Here is a 21,819-nt window from a genome sequence, read left to right as displayed (position 1 = left end):
GGAACTCCTATACTTTAATACTCAGGTTCCTACTCCATCTTCATTTATTTTATGTTTGCAGTTTATTTACTGAAGAAATCAGATCCCTTGTCCTAGAGTTTCCTCTGGATATTATTGAATTTCCACTGCATTTTTTTTTTTGCCATTTGCCTCACCTGCAGCATATGGAAGTTTCCAGGCCAGGGACTGAATCCTAGCAACCTACACCATAGCTGCCGTAACACCAGTCCTCAACCACAAAGTGCCACAGCAGGAACTCCTCCACTGTGTTTTTTCACATGTTTTTCTATTCTCTTATTTCCTGCAAATTGGTAGCTGTAAGTATAGAGTTGATTGGACTTTTGCCAATACTTCACACAGGATGTTAGTGTTAAAAAAGTGAGAAGAGGAGTTCCCACTGTGGCTTGGCGGGTTAAAAACCTGACTCGTATCCATCAGGATGCAGGTTCGATCCCTGGCCTCACTCAGTGGATTAAGGATCCAGCGTTGCCATAAGCCGTGTGTCTCCGATCTGGGATTGCTGTGGCTGTGGTGTAGGCCAGCAGCTGCAGCACGATTTGACCCCTAGCTTGGGAACTTCTATATGCTGAAGGTGCAGCTCTAAAAAAAGCAAAGAAAAAAAATTTTGAGAAGAAGTCACATGTTTGGGTCTTTATAAAATAATCAAAATTGCATTTTGTTATGTATTTATTAAAGATGATCATTTATAGTTTATAAAAAAAATTGCCCTGATATACACAAAAATTTCTTGATAATGGTAATTAAAAGCAGCCATGCCTATCCCCCTTGTGTCCACACCAATACTCAATCTAGATTGGTTTAATCTTGAAGTGTAATCCAATAAGACTGAAGACCAAACATTTCAGGTCCTGGACAAGATAATAAAATACTCGTAAGCCTTCTGGATCCCTAAAATGCAAGAGGAAAAAAAAAAAAAAGTTTAAAAAGCTGAGAAAAACCAGCCAAAAAAAAAAAATTTATTTAACCCAGATGATTTACATACCAAGATATTCCTCATAGAGGTATTTATAAAATTAAAACTTTGAAAAAACCAAGTGTCCAAAAAGACAAAAAACCCTATATGCTATATGTTAAAATGGAATCTTATGAATTCATTTAAAACATTAAGGTTTTTCTTAAATGGGGAAATGCTTATATTAAGTGGGGGAAAAAATCAAGATTAAAGAGACAATCTCAATTACATTTTCTGTGCTATATATTTTTTAAAAGCACAAGAAAAAGACAAGAAATACTTTAAGATTAATGGCTACCTAGCTGTTCTGGGTGATTTTTCCCCTTTCTACTTTCCTATTTCTTATATTTTCTACAATGAGTATGTGTTACTTTCGGAATCAGGAAAACTTAACAAGAAACTGTTCAAAGGAAGACAATCATGCCAAACATGTACTAAAAGTGAGCCATATCTAACCCCAAGTCATCAAAGCCCCAGAGCCAAAGAACTGGCCAAATTCTAAGGACTCTTTATGACATAAATTCATGTCACCTTTATAATTTACCCTATTGACAAAATGAAATTTTAATGCATAGTCTAAATAATTTCAAGTTTCACTAAAGTCCAACTTTAAGATGTGCCATCTGAGTGGCCAACACTGAGCAGGGTGTTCAGGCTCATTGATTCTACAGATTATTTCCAGCACTTGCTTTTTCCTTTCCATTTCATTTTCTGTTCTGGCCAGATTCTCACCCACTTTGGCTGCTCCTGTGGTTGAACTACTACTCTGTGTTGTGTGTCTCTGAGAAGCTCTTCTTAGCCATGATTGAGAGAAACATCAAAAGCAATACAAGCAAGCCCCTGAAAATAATTTGGAGTCTCTCTCTATTGAAGGGGAACAACCCCAACTCCTCTGTCTTACATCTGTAGCAGATGTTACCGTAACAGTCTCAATTTTGTTAATGGTTTCACATTAATCTGCTCCAAAAGAGACATATCTGGATATAAAGATCATGTACACTTACTTAGATTGATTGACATCAATCAGTGAACCAATTTTTGATGTTGTGAAAGAAATGTGTTCATCCCCAATGACAATTTCAAGCTCCTGGAAACATGAAAAGAAGTCAGTCAAGCTGAATTGGATTTTTCATGAGTCACACAGGGGAAGGGTTCATCATCTGCCAAATCACACAAACTCTAATACCGACAGCTGCGTTAACAAGAAGAAGTTCTGTCGGAGCACTAGACTGTACTGGGTACTGGAAACAGATAAATACTGGTCTAGCCCTTGAGCAGCTCATACTCTTAGAGGAAGTTGTTTCTGTGCGGCTCCCCCATTTGGAAAAATTTATATCATGAATCATGTATGAATCTGTTTTATAAATACTAAGAATCTAACTTTTCTGGGCAACATGGACAAGGCAAAGAACTCCAGACCCTGAGTTTGATCCCAGCTTTGTCACTTACTACCTGTGTGCACTTGAGTCTGAATTTCTAAAGCGTCAAACACGTCCCGGAATTTTTTTTTTTCTTTTTTTGTCTTTTTAGGGCCGCATCCACAGCACATGGAGGTTCCCAGGCTAGAGATCTAATCAGAGCTGTTGCTGCCAGCCTACACCAGAGCCACAGCAACGCCAGATATGAGCTGCCTCTGCGACCTACACCACAGCTCACAGCAACACCAGATCCTTAACCCACTGAGCTAGGCCAGAGATCAAACAGGCAACCTCATGGTTCCTAGTCAGATATGTTTCCACTGCACCAAGACAGGAACTCCGGGTTCCATAAATTTTTTTTCCTTTTCTAGGGCCACACCCATGGCATATGGAGGTTCCCAGGCTAGGGGTCCAATCGGAGCTGTAGCCCCCAGCCTACTCAAGAGCCACAGCAACATGGGATCCAAGTCTTGTCTGCGACCTACACCCCAGCTCATGGCAATGCCGGATCCTTAACCCACCGGGTGAGGCCAGGGATCAAACCCACAACCTCATGGTTCCTAGTCGGATTCGTTAACCACTGAGCCACGATGGGAACTCCATTTTTTTTTTTTTTAGGTTCCATAAATTTTAAGAACCAAAGATCTCTGCCCTTGTGGGACTTACAACCTATTGACCTTTTTCTTTCTTTTTCCTTCTCATTCTTTTTGTTCTGGAGTTTTTCAATAATGAAAAGAATTCAAACAGAAGATAGAGAAAACTGAGACCAATGTTCTCAACACCCAGATTTGAAGATGTTAATACACTGTCATACCTGTGTTACAGTTTTATAGAAGTAAAACATTACAGATAGAGTTTAGACCCATTTCCCATTCCACTCTCCTTGCATCCCCACAAGCTGGGGTGTATTCATTCTGGTCTTAGAGTAGTGAATATGTTTTAAAAATTTTACAGACATGATTACACTATACATATCTTCTGCATTTTTCATTCAACAAAGGTTTTAATTCATTTTTTATTAACACTGGTTTATACCCTAAGTTTCATGTGTACAATATGTTTCCACTTCTGCATATACCATAGCATGCTCACACCAAAAATTTAATTTCCATCTGTCACCATTAACAAGTGGTCACCTTTACCCATTTTGCCCTCTCCTCCCTACCTCCCCCAGCCCCTTCCCTCTGGTAACCACTCCTCTGTTCTCTGCATTTATGTGTTTCTATTTGGTTTGTTCATTTAATTTGTTCTTTTTGTCTGTTTTCAACAAAACTTTTGTATATAGATCAAGTTCATTAGTTTTCAATGCTTTAGAATATTCTATGCATTTTCCTCTTGAAGCAGACCTGAGTTTTCCAATCTTTGTTTCTATAAACAATGTGGCAAGACTGTTCTCCTATGCATCACTTGTACATACGTGAAAAATCTCTCTAGAAAATTCCTAAAAGTAGGTAAAAGTATTTCCAACTCTACTAGATACTACCAAATTGTTCCCTAAAATGGTTGGTACCAATGTTATTGCCACCGGTATATATGAATCCCCCTTTTCCTTTCTCATATCCTTTTAAACACTTGGTGCCCTTTTTTGGGGGGGGAGGGGATTATAATGAGTCTGAAATGGTATCTCACTGTTGTCCTAATTTTCATTTTTCAAATGAAACTGTAAATATTTTCCAGGTCCATGATGGTCCATTTATAACCTTTACACATACTGCCACTGGTTTATCTTTTTATTAATTTGCAGTTCTTTATATATCCTGGATTGAAACCCTTTGCCAGTTTTGTTTTGCAAATATCTTCTGCTAGCCTGTGGCTTATTTTTTAACTTTATCTCAATGTTTTTAGATAGAAAGTTTAAATTTAAGGAAGTCAAATCTACCAATCTTTCCCCTTGCGGATTTTAGATTTTAGAAAAGTTCTCTACCCAGAAATAATAAAAGACAGTCTAGGAGTTCTCTTGTGGTGCAATGGGTTAAGGATCTGGCACAGACACTACAGTGACTCGGTTTGATCTCTGGCCTGAGAATTTCCACATGCCCCAGACGCAGGAAAAAAAAAAAGATAGTCTATATTTTTGGCTATGTTCTAAAATCTTCCTTTATTTCTTTTCTTTTCTTCTCTAATGGCTGCACCTGTAGCATCTGACACTTCTCAGACCAGGGACTGAATCTGAGCCACAGCTGTGACTTATGTAGCAACTGTGGCAACACCAGATCTTTTAACTCACTCAGCCAGTCCAGGGATTGAACCGGTGCCTCTGCAGTGACCCAAGCTGCTGAAGGCAGATTCTTAACCCACTGCACCACAGAAGGAACTCCAAAATCTTACTTTATTTCTATAAATAGTCTAATTAAAAAATACTCCATAAATATATTGCCAATCATCTTAGTATTTAATTCATTAAACAGTTCATCCTTATTCTATTAATTTGAAAGTCCACCTCTGTCATATGCTGTCCAAGTTCCCATTCATGAGCTAGTGTTTCTGGGCTCCCTATTCTGTCCCATTGGTTCAGGGATTAATTCCTGAGGCAATATCACCATACAAATGACTACAGTTTTACAAAAAATCTTCAAAATTATCTTGGCTACTCTTGCCCCTCTGTTCTTCCATGAATTCTAATGTTCTGTTAGGCTCTAGGAAAAAAATACTATTGTGATTTTGATTTGAATTGCAATGAATTTGTAAATTATTTTGGTGAAAGTTGATATAATACTGAGTCTTCCCAACAATAAAAATGATACATATTTTTATGTCCTTCTATAAAGCCCTTCCCCTTAAGTTTTGTACACCTTGTTAAATTTACTCCCAAGTTTCCTTACAGCTTTTGTTGCTATTATGAATAGAATTTTGTTTTTAATTACACTATCCAGTAGGATGTTGCTGGTATATGGCAGTATGCCTTGCTCTCTTTACAGAACTGTTGTGAATGTTAAATGAATTAATACAGTTGAAAATTTTATCAATCCTAAAGCAAAATACATCCACATGGTCTTACTAAGATCTCATGGACATAATAAGTTAACTTAAGCACTGAGGATGGACTTTTTTCACTCTTCCTCAAGAGCTGCCCCATCGTTTTGAGATTAACTAGAGTAAGTTTATATGAGTTTTCATATTAACTTAATAAATATAAGTGTTATAGAGTTTTTACTATACACTGGCACTATTTTAGTCACTAGAAGTATAGCAGTGGGGGAAAAAAACAGGTAAAATCCTTGTACTGAAGGAGTTTGCACATGTATGTCTATGTCTGTTGTAGTAGAGAAGAAAAAGGGATACAAGACAATTTCAGATAAAGATAAAAGCTATGCATGCTCGGGAGTTCCCGTCGTGGCTCAGCGGTTAACGAACCAGACTAGCATCCATGAGGACATGGGTTCAATCCCTGGCCTCGCTCAGTGGGTTAAGGATCCAGTGTTGCCGTGAGCTGTGGTGTAGGCCGGCAGCGACAGCTCTGATTGGACCCCTAGCCTGGAAGCTTCCATATGCTGCAGGTACAGGCCCCCCCCCACCCCAAAAGGCTATGAAGACAAAACCCATACTTTTTTTTTTTTTTTAATGGGGAAAGGCATTTTAGATTGAATGGACAGGCAAGACATCACTGAGGAAATGTACTTGAAACCTCAATAAGACAGTCTGGAATAGAATATTCCAGGCAGCTTGTAGCAAATGTAAAGATCCTAAACTTGGAGTTCCCATGACTCAGCGAAAACAAATCTGACTAGCATCCATGTCACATGCAGAACAATAAATCTCATCTGTTAAGATTTCTGCACTGTGGACAGTTGCTAAAACACTCACCTGCCGACCTACTCGGTCAGGAGGAGGCCACAAAGCATCATCCTCTTTGGTAATTTCACTGTCATCAATTATCCTCTTTAGTTCCTCCATCACACTTTTATGTACATAAGCCTGAAAGCAAGTTAAAAAGCAGCATTTAAATTTTATCCCTAAGCAGCATTCTGACTCAGAGAGTGGTGAAAGATTAAAAAAAGACTGCTCATGAAAACTTATTTCTGGCACCTCTGTAAGTGGGAAGACCTTCCAGCTTGATCTCAGCATGCCAAGAAGGCAGGGTCAGAAGGGCCCAAATGACTACACCTCAGTCCCACATCTAGTTGTTTCTCTTTCTTGACTCACCTTGTTCAATGGACCTGCCCTTTGCCTACCTACTAAACTGACACTTAAGCCCCAAACAAAAAAATCTATAAGTACCCCTGGTTATTCTTAAGTAAATAACATACTTCTGAAAAACAGAAGTCATTTGCAATACATTTTACACATTAGTTCATGTTTAAAAAAACTGTGTGGATGTGGACATGTGTGGGGAACATAAAACTGAATGCTAATTATAATAGTATGAAAATATACTAACTGTTAAGACATTTTCAAATGTGGCGAAGTGATAAAAAGGAAAGAATAACTGTGATGAAGCCTTAATGGGGTAGAACTCGTGCCAAAATGAAGCACATGGACTTGACAGAGACAGACATAGGTCTGAATTCCTGCTCAATCTCTTACCAGAGGGGTAACTTTGAACAAGCCCCATAATTAGTAACTGGGCCTTCACGGTCTTATCTGTAAAAGGCTATATAATACCACCCATCGCACAGGCTTACAATAAGGGTTAAAATACCACCACAGATGTAAAATATCTAGTGCTATGCCCGGCATCTAACATGCATTCAATGATGTTAACTGTTCTCCCATGTGCTCGGTTCCCATTCAAATGCAAATTAAAAGAGCTCTATGGAATGCTAGGTACCAGGGAATATACCAAAACACTTTCGGTGGGAGTTCCCATTGTGGCGCAGTGGAAACAAATCTGACTAACAACCATGAGGTTGCAGGTTTAATCCCTGGCCTCGCCCAATAGGTTAACATTGGGCTAACGATTCAGTGTTGCTGTGAGCTGTGGTGTAGGTCACAGATGCAGCTCAAATCCTGCGTTGCTGTGGCTATGGCACAGGCTGGCAGCTGTAGCTCTGATCTGACCCCTAGCCTGGGAACTTCCACATGCCACACGTACAGCCCTAAAAAAAAGCCAAAAAAAAAAGAAGAAAAAATCCCAAGAAACAAAAAACACTTCAAGTGAGGGGGAGAGTAGGTTTTCTGTTTTTTTGCAGATCAAGAAACTGAGACTTGGGGGGTGGGGGGATGTGCTGGGGGGTTTGGGATGAAAATGCTATAAAATTGGGTTGTGATGATCATTGTACAATTATGAATACAATAAAATTCATTAAAAAAAGAAAAGAAAAAAAAAATCTCTGACACGTAACAAATTAAACCAGGAAATATGCCCAAGGTCACACAGTCTAAGCAGCAGGTTCAGGGTTCAAACTAAGATTTGCAAGACTTCAAATGATTACCAGTAATTGATTAAGTATTGTGGAAGAAAACATAAACTACAAGAAGGTTTGAGAAAAACTTAGAAGCTGTCTACAAATATGCCCACACTTTCCTCTTCTTTATCTCTCAATAATATTCCCAGAGAGAATACAAACAAGACAAAAGGCTAAATGGTAGTGAATGAAAGGCTCTCAGAAGACTCATTACCTCTTTTCTGATCATGACATCATTTTTGTAATTGCTGTTGTTGGCATATCTCAATTTCCCTGTGAGGGGCAAAAAACCAAATTCAGTATGTAATAAAAAGATATGAATAAAGCATCATTGGCCTACCAAGACCCTCAGTTGCTTAAAATGTATCACAACTTTCTCTTTAAAGTGTCTAACAGTTTCACTATCTATACCTTTTGTGTTTCAACAGTACTAGTCTTTCCAGTTTTTCACTTTAGGCTATTGTGGACCTAGAATGTCACCAGACTTAAGAGTAAACAAAGGATGTTGCTGCTGTCAAGTCAAACCATTGCAGCCATACCACCCTCCAAGCCCCCCATGCCTCCCATGGTGCATCCTGAGGGGATGCAGGATGGAGAAAACAGGATATTAGCCCTAATAGTTAAGGCGCTTATCAAAGAAACGATTTCAATGTGCCCAGACTCTTGCATCTTCCCATACCTAGCAAAGTCCAACCTTCATTAGCTTGAAATGTCTAGTTTTTCTTTAATTAATAGTAATTTTTTGATGTTCCAACTATCTTCTGTTTGTCCGTTTTTTTGCAAAAACTCCTCAATAACCTGCCTCATTCCTTATCTCTTCAGAACAGTCCCTCAAAAGCTATCTAAGAACCGGTCTCCCAGGCTTAAGTCCTCAGTATGTCTGTCAAATAAAACATAACTCTCAACTTTTGTTTTTTTTTCCATCAACACTATTAAATAGCCTCCCAGCAAAAAATACAGCTGATAATGAATTATAATTCTTGCAAAAGGCAGCTCAGTTGTGATTAAAGAACAGACTCTTTTGTGACAGGCAAATCACATCTCTGCAGATTAATGCCCTCAGCTGAAAAATAGGAGTAACCGATAACTTACCTACAGACAGGGCCCCCTGAGGCTCAAAAGAGTTGTGAAAGCATTCTGAAAACTGTTAAAATGCTTTTTACATATATAAACAAGTGACTGTGCAACACTCTAATCTATTCCTATGATATTATTATGCATATTTGGTATACAAAGTCATATGTGCATCCAACAGGTTCACCTGAGTATATATGGTGGATATGAAGAAGATAAAAAGAAATAAAGGAGATAATTTTTTCCCTGCAGAACAGAAGGCACACTAAAAAGAGCCACATTAATTGACGCCTCACTGTACCGTCTCTCTGCTTCAAGTCTCTCTCCTTTCAATTCATTCTCCATACAGTGGACAAAGTGATAGTTAACAGATCTGATTAGGTTACTCTAACACTTTGATACTAACAATGACTTCCCACTGCCGTCTTGATAAAACCCAAATTCCTCAACATGGGTTACTGCTACGCTGAGCCCACTTCCAGGGCCACTCCTCCAAAAGTCCTCTTGCACATAGCTGGAGTTAATCAAATTACAGCTGACCCATAAACAACCTTGGGCATAGGGCACCCACCCTCTGTGTAGTTGCACACTGGTATAACTCAGAGCCAGCCCTCTGCATCTGCAGTTCCTCTGTATCCACAGTTTCTCATCTTGGACTCAACCAACTGTGGATCATGTAGGGCTTTCCTACTGAAAAAAATTAAGTGGACCCATGCAATCAAACCCATGTTGTTCAAGGATCAAATGTGTTTGGTTTCTGCCTGAAACACCCCATTCACTTTTTGGGTTTTGGTCTCTTTCCTGTTAATGCTTTCTGAAAATGCCTTCTTGACTCTCTGCCTAACTCCTTCACATTACTAAAGGCTCAAACCTCCACTTCCCCATGTCATCTTATTCAAGAAGTCTTCTCTGACCTCCAGGATGGGTTAGGTGCCTTCTTTCTGCTCCAAGGGTCCTTTCTGTGTCTTTCTACCCCAGTAGCCACTACACTGTCTTGTCTTTGTTTGCTAACAAACCTATTTCCTTCACAACCGGGGTGTGTCAGTTCATTTTTGTGCCCCCATTTAGTATAAATTTTCTGTCATCTTTGATTCCTTTTCTTTCACTGTACTGGCGCCTCCCCAAATCTATCACTTGGCAAAGTCCTACTGGTTGTGCCATCAACAGTATCCTATCACTATCACTCTAGTCCCAACCAACATCCCTTCCGTCTTAACAATTCTGCCTCCTATTAAGTAGTTTTCATTCTTACCCATTCTGCACCTAATAACTACAAAACTTTTTCAAGAACATATTACATCTCTCCTCTGCTTAACACTTTCAAATTGCTTCCTGCTGCACTTAGAACAAAAATCCCAACTCTACCACACCCTATAAAGACTACATGGTGTGACCCTTGCCTGTTTATCAGGCTACTTACTATTCTCTCCAGAGCTCACTACTCTTCAGCCACACTGGCCACCTGAAACATGTTTAGTTCATCCCTGCCTTATGGCCTTGATACTTGTTTCTCCCTCTGCCTAGAATGCTCTTCTACCTGAGAGTCACAAGGCTGGCTCCTTCTTGTCAATCAGAACTCAGTTCATATATCTGCTCTTCAGAGAGTTCGCCTATGGCCACCCTTTCTAAATGCAGTCCACCAGCAATTATACCATCACTTTGTTTTCTGACCACTCATCACTATCTGGAATCTTCTTTTTTTGTTGTTTTTTGTTTGTTTGTTGTTTACAGATCTCCCAGCACGGGAATCTAAGTTCCATGAGAGGGGACGTATTCACTCCTGTATCCCAGATGGTGGAACAGAGCCTGGCACAAGGTAGGCGCTCAAGGAACGTTTACTGAATGAATCATTGTGGTCAGAAATGTCACTAAACAGAAGACCCTGCACACGGAAAGAACCAGTGGGGAAGACACAGTATCGTTCCTTCCAAATCGGCGCCTCACAGCCGTCAGTCTCTTCCTCCTCCAGTTCCTCGCACACTCCTCCCACTCGCCCGTCCCCAGGCCTACACCTCGCTCCCGTCGGGCCGGACGCTTTTCTCACCGTCGGGTCGAAACTCAAACTCCAGGAATTCGTGGCCGAATTTGCCCTTGTGACCCACGTAGTAACGCAGATAGAAGTCACTTTCCATGGCTCGCAAAAGGTATACGAGACCGAACTTTAAGAGCAAACCGCACCTCTGCGGTAGGCGCCCGACACTGACGTAGACAACGGCGCGCGGAAGTGACGCAAGACAACTCCGCCTCCGGGCGTAGAGCGACCCCTCCCGACCCGCGGGCCAAGTAGGCTCCGCCCCTCCTGGCAGAACGAAACCCTTCCCCACGGAGGCGGGATTGGTGTAGCCCCGCCCCCTCGGCCGGGGAGGCGGGGACGTTGAGGTTTGTAAGCCTGCGTCCTTCTGGGCCTGCGGTCCAAGGGGTTCTAGAGCTTGGTGGGAGGACGAACGTGGTCTGGAGTCCGCGTTTCAAGACCAAGGGCTTACACTCCAAGTCCTGCGTCCTCTGAACCTCCACCTTCCTTCAGGACACCTGTCTGTGTGAGTGGGACAAAGCCCTTTACTTTCTCTGGACCAACAGTAAAATAGGGTTATAGGACCCAAAACTCATAGAACGCCCCGCACTACGCTGCATGTGTCTAACGTTGGCTCAACTGAACCCTGCTGTTTAAGGATCAGTTCAAGAAACCATTCTCCGTGACGCTTTCCCTGAATCCACAGTGGAGCTTGCCATTTCCCTGTAACAAACTCGCCTGCACTTATCCCCCATTTTCTCTCTTTCGAGCTTTTCTTCCTTTGCTTTTCTACCTCACTGGTCTTTAGAAGAGATGCTTTGAGTAGGAGTTAACTATTTAATCGCCCATTCCCCAGTCATCCAAAGGGTGGTGGTGAAATGACCTATATAGCATTCTAGAAAAATAACTCTGGTTTCAATATTGTAGACTGGATTGGAAAATGAGAAGATTAGAAGTATGAAATTCATAGGCAAAGGAGAACAAGACGTAGCTAGAGCGGTAGGGGGAAAACCAGGTGTATAGCATCCTGTAAGCCAAAATAAGAGTATTTCAAGAACGCAATGCCAACAGTGTTACATACTGCTTCCAGGTCAAGGAATATAAGGACTGAAAATATTTGCAAGGTTTATAATCAAGAAGGTCCTGGGTGATCTTGGTAAAAGCATCCTCACTGGCATGGGAGTGAGAGGCAGAGTGGAAATACTGGGATACAGGTAGGCGAAATTTGTTGTGGAAACACAGATGGTTACCATATCTTATGAGTCAGGTCTGAGTCAGGGAGAAGAGAGAAGGCTTTGGAAGTGGAATACTCAAGGACAAATAGGAATTAGCCAGAGGAGGCAGAGAAGGAAAATCTAGGCAGAGAACGCCACATGTGCATGAGCACTGCATGTGCGACACGTACTTTGGGGGGCACTAAAACATAAGTGTCAACTTTGGGCAGTTCCTTCACCCGTTTCCTCATCTCTAAAATTCGAACGATAATATTGATCCTTCACCCCCCCCCCTCATTGAAGCATCACAATGAAACAGTACTTCCAGATTTTAAAAAATGAATTTAATCTCTAGAAAGAGTGCATTTATTTTACAAACGTCCACATTTGGTTTTTAGTTCATCAAGATGATGTAAGTCAACTAGGGAGATGCAGCACATCACCCTTTGCCTCTGGAAGAGAAACCAGACTGCAAAGGACACCGAGTACAGAAGCTAACGGAACTTGGAAGGACAAGACAAAAAGCAGAAATGGTTAGGGGGACCCCACATTCTAACATGCCTGTTACATCAAATACAGTCAAATGTGGCCCTTGAGGGGTGCTGGGGTGGATACAAACAAGGAAAATTTTGTCTGGGTACAATGTGATGGAGTTTACAAACCAGTACTTTACCCCACATCAACAACAGCCTGAAGAGAACAAAATGCTATTTTAAAACACATGGTTTGTACAGGTATTTGTTTTCTCTTGTAATTTTTGTAAAAAAGTATCAAAACCTTCATGTCTTTAAATATATATATATATACATACACAGGTGGCTTTTTAAAATTACTTTTTATAGCACAAAGTGTTTGCAAATGCAGAAGATTTCTGCCGATTCTCAACTATGCACACGGTGCATAGCCTGAATGACCAGAGCTTCCTGATTGCTTATATTAACTGAAAATTTATAGCTGTATTCCTCCACCTCTAAGTTCTCCAGATCCTGAAAATCCCCAATACCCTAAAAATCGTTTGAGAAGATTCCGATACTCTATCTTCATGCATTGCTGGGAAAAGAAATTATTTACTCTAAAGCCTTTAACTGATAACTCATTTCTATTCTGTGAAATGGTGAGTGTATGGCTGGAGTGAGGGGGTGGCGTAGAGAGGCTCCCACTCCTGTGCCCTCTCCCCATTCCTTCCAGCACACGACTGGACAGGGCTTGGTTGGGGTCCCCTCTGCAAACCCCACGTCTTCAAAGTTTCCAGTTTTCTTTTTCACCGCTGAGAGAAAAATCCCAGAGGCTCTTGACAACATGGAATGCTTCTGTGAAAATTCCACTGCCCTTTTATCAGTCTTCCTTGACCATATCAAAACATTGCGATCAAGTATATGAAGAGCAGTCACTGTTTCCCTTTGGCCACTGGAAAGCTTGAGGCCGAAGACTGTCTGGTCTGCAAAGTGCTGGCAACACATCCTGATCAATTTTCCGTGATGCACTTGGTGCCTTGTACATAATAAATGACCAAGAAATGTTTATTTGAATCAGAAATTAAATAGACGTATTCTATTAAAGTGCTTACATTGAACCTGTCTTTCCATCCAGCCTCAGTTCTTACTAAGTCCTTCTTGAGCTTTTTGCTCATTCCAGTGAATTACAGGCAGTCCCTTAGAGGTCCCCATGCTGTTTCATGCTTCTGTGTCTTAGCTCAGTGTCTTCTCTGCCGGAAGCAGCCTGGGCACCCCTACATCATTGTAAGACTTAGCTTAAGGCCACCTTTCCTTGGATCCCTTTCTTGACCCCATTCCTTATCTCCAGAGGTAGAAATGACCTCTCTCTCCTTTGGAACCTAACAGCACTCTGAAAAGAATCCATTCCTTTCTTGTTTCCATGAATGGTTTCCTCCGATTGCTACTGTGAGTTCCATAGGGACAGGAAACGTTTGACTGACCTGTACATCTGCAGCACCTGGCACTTAGTTGGTACCTAGAAAAGGGTTTCAGGGAATGAACTTACATGTTACAGTCACATAGAGAGGACTGCAGGGATAGATATTTATTGCTATGAATTTAAATCTGACCTCATTCTGAGGTTACAGGTTACCCCAATCTGTTTTATATATAATTCTGCCAGTAAGAGTAAAGAAATTTGGGCGTTCCTGTCATGGCTCAGGGGTTAACGAATCCAACTAGGAACTGTGAGGTTGCAGGTTCGATCCCTGGCCTCACTCAGTGGGTTAAGGATCCGGCGTTGCCATGAGCTGTGGTGTAGACTGCAGATGTAGGAACCTCCATATACCACAGGTGTGGCCCTAGAAAAGACAAAAAAAAAAAAAAGAGTAAAGACATTTAGTTGTCTCCATTTCTGGAAGGCCATTTCTGGCCATGCCTTCATATTTCCACCAGAAGGATGGGCCATAAGATAGGTAGCAGGTTTGATATTCATGTTCAGGCAGCCCAAAGAAGTCTCCTGGAAAGGAAAGGGAGGAATAGGGCTGGGATTCCTTTCTCTTATATATAGAAAAAAAGTCTGATAAATTTTCTGCCCTTCTGGTCTTCTAAGCTTCCTTCCAGTTCTGCAGTCCAATGACTCTGTAACTGGCTGTAAATAGAAGATGGCACAGGGGCAAAAAGCAATAGACATGTAACGACACCTCAAAATGCCTCCAAGAATAGAGGAGGGTGGACCTGAGGCCTCAGATTTCATCTTATTTCCTGCCATCCAACACGCTAGTATTCCAGACTTTTTTGTAGGGGGCTCCTATAGCTGCCTCTTTCAAACTGCATTTGTAGCATGTTCAGGAAACATAGTCATCGCTCAGAAAGTTGTGTTTCATCATCATTTTGAGATCGCAAGTTGATTCATCCTGACCCCATTCATTTTTTTTTTTTTTTCTCTGTGAAGGCCAGGATCTGACTCAAAGTTGAGAAACTATACATGAGTCACTGTTATCATTTCCCTAGGAAATTCTATTTCTTTGGAGGCAGGTTACAGAAAAAGCTGTTTGTTTTGTATAAATTTCATCATTGTTCTTATAATTTCATCAGTCCAAAAATCATTTTACTTTCTATTCTTGAAAGAAGAGCGAGGGACTGAGTTCCGTAGGAGCTGGCCACCTGTTCTTCAAATTCTGTTTGGTATCGGTCATCCTAGGTCAATTGCATCGACCCTCTCAATGAGTGTTTCAGGATTATCAACACATTCATGTCATGAAGAAATTGCTTGTTTATGCAAAGCATGGTGCCTGGGCTCCCGAACACAGCTGCTTCCTCTGAAGTTAGGAGCCCATGAGGGACATAGAGAAAGGCCCTAGGAACAGATAGGGTGACAGAACTCTGGAATGTCTGCCTGAAATTCAGAGGGTATCAAGCTGGACAGACATCCAAGCTTCATGGAGGTGGGGGCATCTGGGGAGCAGAGGGGAAGAATTTGCTTACAACGGTCAAGTTCCAGGCATGTTAAGGTTAGATACACATCCTCTGCTCCTCCTTAAGCCAGAAACTTCCTTGTCACACCAGCAGGAGTGAGGCAGAACAGCAGAGTTAAGTAAAGACCACTCCTTGTGATAAGAGCCAGTGGGAAGGGAGTACAGTGGTGGCCCCCACAAGGAGAAAAGAGCATTTCATTTCTCCTCGCCACCCCTGCCCCCGCCACCCCTGCCCCCCGCCCAAGGCCAGGAAAAGCAAAGTTAGTGTCCACAATGGAAAAAAAAAAAATCTATACATATACCCAGAGTTTTTCCTTTTATTTACAAAGCAGTAAACCAAATCCCAGTGTGAACATATATATGCGGGAGACTATTTAAATTGTGTACACCATTTTCCCCTCACATGGGAACTTTAGGTTGGGCCACTTTTTCCGACTTAAACCCTAAGTTAGTTTCATCTGTATGAACACATGATGGAAACAAACCATCATTTAAGTATTCCTTTAAACCGTTTTCCCCACGTAAAGGAAATGGTGGAGAGTGAGGGGGAGGGAAAAACAGGGATGTGACAAAACCTGCTCCACTGCCCTCATCCTCACCCAGGGCGCCTCTCAGAGGTCAGTGCCCGAACCAGCCCCTCCAGGTAACCTGGGCTGCTCTAGAAACAGCTCTCTGTGAGTAAGGACGGCACCCCCAGGGGGCTTCAGAGGAAATGGAAAGACTTCAACCCAAGGGTCCTATAGGAACATGAAGTTACCTGAAAGGCTGAACTTTAACAGAAGGAGCAGCCGAGGTTCAGACGTGCTCTCACCTGAGCTCACGAGAACTTCCGGGACTGCGTGAAGTCTGTACCCCGGCTTCAGCCACAGAAGAGGAAGCCCGGGCGAGAGTCAGCAGCCACCGGTGAGCTGGGGGGCTTTTCCTGACTGACGGGGGTCCCAGGAATAGCCAGAGGCAGAAAAGCACTGCCTCTTCCACTGCATGTTTGCACAAACCAGGGCATCTGTTTTCTGAGCCAAATGTCCAAGGGCTTCTCTGATAACTACAGATACCCTTCCTGGGGGCTGTCTTAAAGTATATTATCTTTATGCATCTGAACAACAGCCATAGGTGTGCCTCTTCTCGACAGATTTTTTTCTCACTCACATACACACATAAACATGAATACACACACCGTCCACGTGGTGGGCCAGTCATACCAAAAATAAATACTCTCATGTCTCTAAATTACTTACAGAACTAATCTTATTTTTGAAAGATGTTAATAAATAATCTAAATGGGAGAGGGAGTTGAAATGTTTTTTTCTTTTTTCTTTCTTTTTTTTTTTTTTTGATGGATAGCCACAAAGCATAATCATTCTATTTACAAAAAACCAAAACTCCGAAACCTAAAAAGGCCCCCCCCCCAAACCAAATACCCTCTGTCAATATAATTTTTAAATGAGTGAGCTACTGTACCATCGGTCCCATTTGGTTATCTCATCATGTTAGTTCCTCAGCAGTAGCTATTCCATGAATTCCTCATGGGTAGTGCAACCAGTTAAAAAGTGTATAAAACATTATACATATAAAAACTCTCACATCCTTTGGATGTTTGCAGTTCATCATAACTTTGTGGTTACCTTTCCGCAACATAAATTTAAAAAAAAATCACACACACACACACACACACACACAGACTCATGTACAGGGACCCTTCCATCCAGGCATACACCGTCCCGAGGGTAGTGCATGGGACTGATTTCCGGGAGGCACGAAGGGAGTGGTCCCATCCTCAGGGCAGTCCATCATCTTCAAGGCTTAATGCCACTCGCTGGGGGAGACAGAGCAAAGAAGTCATCATTAGACTATGGCGTTCTCAGAAGGTACCAAAGATTCTACTGCTTTACAGGCATTAGCTCACATCCTCTTTACCTCAAAGGACAGGTTTGTCACATTTATTTCACAGATGAGAAAGCTGAGACTCAAGAAGCTTCAACAGCATTTGTCCTGGATCACACCGCAAGCGGGTGAACTTGGTTTGAACCCAGATTTGCGTGAATCCAGAGCTGCAGCTTTTTTCATCATCTTGTTCTGTCTGCCTCTATATAAAGAGGACGGCCACAGAGATCGCATCTTCCTTCATCCTCCCTTTCAGGATTGTAGGTTTGCTCAATTTCAGTGGGTTAACTTTGGCAAATGTGGAATCCCAGGCCATAGCTACCTGTCTCCAGCACGCGAATCACAATCAGGAAAGTCATCGGCTGGACCCCCTCCCAACTCATTATGTAGAATTGGAAGGCAATGGAGGTCAATGAAGTTCCACCCCTCTTTCTTTCGCCCCCTACTTTCCAGACTGTAGCTACTAGACTTCCCTCTGCCACAAATGGCTCACCACTAGATGGTGATCCCACAACCCCTGAGCCAGTCTATTTGTTTGGACAGTGGACTTAAAGTCTTTCCTATATATCGGAGTTCCCATTGTGGCGTAGTGGAAACGAATCCGACTAGGAACCATGAGGTTGCGGGTTCGATCCCTGGCCTTGCTCGACAGATTAAGGATCCAGCGTTGCCCTGAGCTGTGGTGCAGGTTGCAGACCCGGCTCGGATCTGGTGTTGCTGTGACTGTGGTGTAGGATGGCAGCTACAGCTCCTTTTCAATGCCTAACCTGGGAACCTCCATATGCCACGGGTGTGGCCCTAAGAAGACAAAAGATAAAAAAAAAATTCTTTCCTATATTGACATGAAATGTTCTTTATAGCTTTTTTTGGGGGGGGGGGTGTATTTATGGCATACAGAATTTCCCAGGCCAGAGATCGAACCAGTGCCACTGCAGTAACCAAAGCCACAGCAGCGACAATGCCAGGTCCTTAACCCACTGAGCCACCAGGGAACTCCCACTTTATATCTTCTGATGTTCCCTGATTCCACGTCTTAGATTCAGAGAGTTCTACACAGACAACTTTGAATTTTTCAGTGTTTGAGTTTCCTTCCCTTGCTTCTGAGTATTTTCTTCTCCAGGTTAACACATCTAGCTTTCTCCAGCTGGTCCTAATGCAATCCTAATGCCCTGCTCCTCCATTTCCTGGATACCCCCCTTTGGAGGGACCCCACTGTTTCCAGATCTTTCTCATAGCTACATGAATCTGGGCTAAGCACTTCACCTCTCTGAGCCTCGGTTTCATCATCTGTGAAATGGGAATAATAACAGGACCTACCTCATGGGGTTGTTGGGAAGTCAAATGAGATCAGGTATGTAGAGAGCTTAATATGACACCTCCCACATATGGGGTCCAGAGTATTCTATATCAACCTAACTGGCATAAAATAGAACCAGACTAGCACCTTCCGTCTCTGGTCATTCTGCAAATAATCAAAAGTAACCCCACTGCCTTTCAAATCATCTTTGGATTCGGGATTTCGCATCAGTGTCATGGCCTTGCTCCACTAGCACAGATACTTGAGACTACCTTAAGAGTTTAGTTACCCTCCCACTCTCCCCAGGACAGATCTCTAGGCCAAAGGCAGGTCCCAGCAGTGACAGTGGAGCTACCTGAGAAGGGGAGAGGGGACAGAAGAGCTTGTTGAGAATACTGACCTCCAAAGCTTCAAGGCTGTATACCCCCAGATACAGCGGAAAGAGCATGGGTTTTTGTGTACACACAGACAGGAATTAGAATCCTGCTTCTACCCCTTCCTAGTTGTGATCCTAGGCACGTGATTCAATTTCTCTGAGTCTCAGTGTCCTCATCTGCAAAATGGGGCTAATCATATCAACTGTATAGGTTCCTGTAAAGACTAAACAAGGAAATGTCTGTAAAACACAGAGCAGCGTCTGATATGCAGTAGGTTCTTCCTAAACACCGGCTTCCTCCCTCTCCTGCTCTATTTCTCTGCAGCTGGCGGGAGTCTGTTCCTCAGGCCTTGGATTTATCAGGAATGGCTCCTCACAAGTGTTGTTCCCTCCTCTGGAACAATCACACTGTACCCGTGCAGAGGGCTTTATAACTCACGTGTGCCATCTCTCTTGAACTTCAGAAATGGAGGCGGCAGAGAGAATAATGGGGGTTATTTTTCCCATTTGGCAAATAAAAGTGAGCAGAGAGAAGGGACTACGATCACAGGGCTGTGGAAGAGTGAACCCGGGAGTCCTCTCCTTATTCCAAGCTCGACATGCCTTCCACTGCCCTCTCGGACCTGGAAAAAATGGGCTCCGCCGGTTTGCTTGGTGGGCCGAGGGTCAGGAGCCTCAAGGCCGACGGCTAACCCTGCTCACTCACCCAACCTCATTCCCCACGTCTCCCCTTGACCAGCAGTGAGCATCAGCGGCAGCGGTCTGCCCTGCCCCATCCTCCGTTGATTCCTCCACATGCCATCTCCTCGGGCGGCAACGAACCCATCCTTCCTCTTTGCCCCGACACCCGGCTTACAATCTGCAGCCTTCCAGAAGCAGAAAGCCTTCTAGGATGGACTGCAGCTGCCTGGTTCACGCCCTCACTCATCAGCCCCTCGGACTCCGAGTGGCACTGCCCTACCTTGCACTTGACGACAGGCAGCTCGGAAAGAGAGTTCTTCGGGAGTTGGTGCGGCTGTGACCTTGGTTCTCCCGGCAAGACAAAAAGCTCCTTGAGGGCAGGGGCTGGGTCTTCCAGTTCTCTGGTCTCCCCAAGACAGGGCTCTGCCCACAGTGGGTGATCAAAGCTGCTGATTGCCTGACAGGGGGATGGACTGGATGACCTATGAGGTCACACACAGCCCCGACTCTGCTGCACAACCATGACATCTGTTCCAGCCACTCTGCAGTCCTTGCACCCCCAACAGGCCCTGCCCCGTCGTGCCTCTCAGCCTTTGCACGCGCTTCTTTCTGAAATACCATCTGGCTCCTCCTCCATGTGGAAACTGCTAGCTTTCTCCAGCTGGCCCTAATGTAATCCCAATGTCATTTAATCTTTCAGTCTGTCACCTGTCACCTCCTCTGGATGGCACTCCTGCCTGATTTCCCCAAACAGACTTAACAGCTCCCTTGCTGATGGGTCCATAGCCTTTGTTCAACTAGTAGTTACTGGGAGCTGGCTCTGTGGTGCCAGGCACCAGGGAAACAGATCAGTCAGACAGTCCTGCCCTCAAGGAGCTCACGGTCTAGTGAGGAGACCAATGAATAAAAAGACAAGTGGCCTACAGTGTGACAGGTGCTGTGACACAGAGAGGTGGGGGCAGAACAAAGAAGCCAGCACCAGCTTTCTAGAAGTAGGGCCTCCTGAGCTTCTACCAGGGCACTTAGCACCCAGCTGTGCAAGAGCAAGTGACTCGAACTCCCCCACCAGCTCCTTGGGCACAAGTACATCCCTTCTTTACTTTTGAATGCTTGGTATCTAAGGTGGTACTTGGCACATGACTGGCATACAGAGTTTACTGAAATGGATCCATGAGAATTGAATGGCCACGGTTACCTTTCTAGGCCAAAGGTTCTGGAAACTTACTCAGCACAAAGACAGACATGTGGCTTCTCTACTCCAGGGAGAACCTCCAGGTACAACTCCCGTGGTCCTGATACCCTTCTACCCCAACCCCCTGCCCCCGCATCTCTGTCCCCAGGGCCTAGAACAGTGCCTGGCACATGGTAGGTGCTTGATAAAGGTTTGAAGGAGGGACGAAGGGAGGAAGGCAGGCAGGCAGGAAGGCAGGAAGGGAGGGGAGGAAAAAGGGAGGACGGGGAGGACGGAATTTTTCCAGGAGGGAACACTTACTGCTGGATAGACGTGGCCAATCTGCGTGGTCCTGCCTATGTGGAGCTCATCTTCATCCTCTTCTTCCGTTGTCTTCCTGTACACAGGGTTGTCGAAATTCATGCTTTTGGTGTTCTTCCGCTTCCAGTTTCTCCAGATCAGGTAGCCGCTCGTGCACAGCAGGGCTATTACCACTGGAGGAAGAGACACGTTCCATCGGACCCCCGGCAGGCTCTGGCCCACCGCTGGGGCATCCATGCCTTTCTCGCCCCCTCTCCCACATGACTGGCCCTGGTTCCTCAGGATCTGTTTCTACACCTCTCTTTCTGCTGCTGGAAAGCCCTTCTCCCAGCTCCTCCTTCATTCACTGCTCATCCTCGAAGATCCAGCTCAAATGTGAAGTCCTTCCTGCCCTCTCGTGGTACAGCCACTTGTTCCCTCGTGTGTGTTCCCGGGCCACGGCGTGGCACTTACAGTGTACCCACAACTACCCAGAGCTCTTTGAGGGCAGGGACTCTGTCTTCCTTCTCTCTCTGGGCCCCAGTGCCCAGCCCCAAGTCCGTGCTCAGTAATATGCTGAGTGAATGAACAAACTTCTCCACCACACTCTTGCCCTAATGCTGCTGCATCCCTGGATTTCTCTAAGGACACCGTGCTCTCCCAGCA

At 43.6% G+C, this 21,819-nt stretch overlaps 2 protein-coding genes across 14 annotated transcripts in view; both read right to left on the bottom strand.

Moving 5' to 3' along the window:
• Positions 1-669: 669 nt before the first annotated feature.
• MAGOH (mago homolog, exon junction complex subunit) lies at positions 670-11,034 on the bottom strand. Its single transcript, XM_047789067.1, has 5 exons — positions 10,855-11,034; positions 7,951-8,009; positions 6,196-6,306; positions 1,978-2,060; positions 670-909 (listed from the first exon to the last, which is right to left on the bottom strand). The coding sequence occupies exons 1-5, from the start codon at positions 10,940-10,942 to the stop codon at positions 810-812; spliced, it is 441 nt and encodes a 146-aa protein (XP_047645023.1). The 5' UTR covers positions 10,943-11,034; the 3' UTR covers positions 670-809.
• Positions 11,035-15,746: 4,712 nt separating this feature from the next.
• Positions 15,747-21,819, bottom strand: part of LRP8 (LDL receptor related protein 8) — a 78,248-nt gene continuing 72,175 nt past the window's right edge. For 10 of the 13 annotated variants that reach the window (XM_047789062.1, XM_047789057.1, XM_047789053.1 and 7 more), the window contains 3 exons: positions 21,175-21,347; positions 19,963-20,139; positions 15,747-17,260 (listed from right to left, as the gene is read on the bottom strand). In XM_047789062.1, the coding sequence (XP_047645018.1) occupies positions 17,222-17,260; positions 19,963-20,139; positions 21,175-21,347 (389 nt within the window). In that variant the 3' untranslated portion in view covers positions 15,747-17,221. The remainder of the gene's footprint in view (positions 17,261-19,962; positions 20,140-21,174; positions 21,348-21,819) is intronic. The other 3 variants (XM_047789059.1, XM_047789058.1, XM_047789066.1) reach the window with 1 other exon arrangement.

Source organism: Phacochoerus africanus, chromosome 8 (genome assembly GCF_016906955.1).
Source record: "Phacochoerus africanus isolate WHEZ1 chromosome 8, ROS_Pafr_v1, whole genome shotgun sequence".
Classification (NCBI taxonomy): Eukaryota; Metazoa; Chordata; class Mammalia; order Artiodactyla; family Suidae; genus Phacochoerus; species Phacochoerus africanus.
The sequence above is the reverse complement of the archived record's forward strand: the minus strand, read 5'-3'. Positions and strand labels throughout refer to the sequence as shown.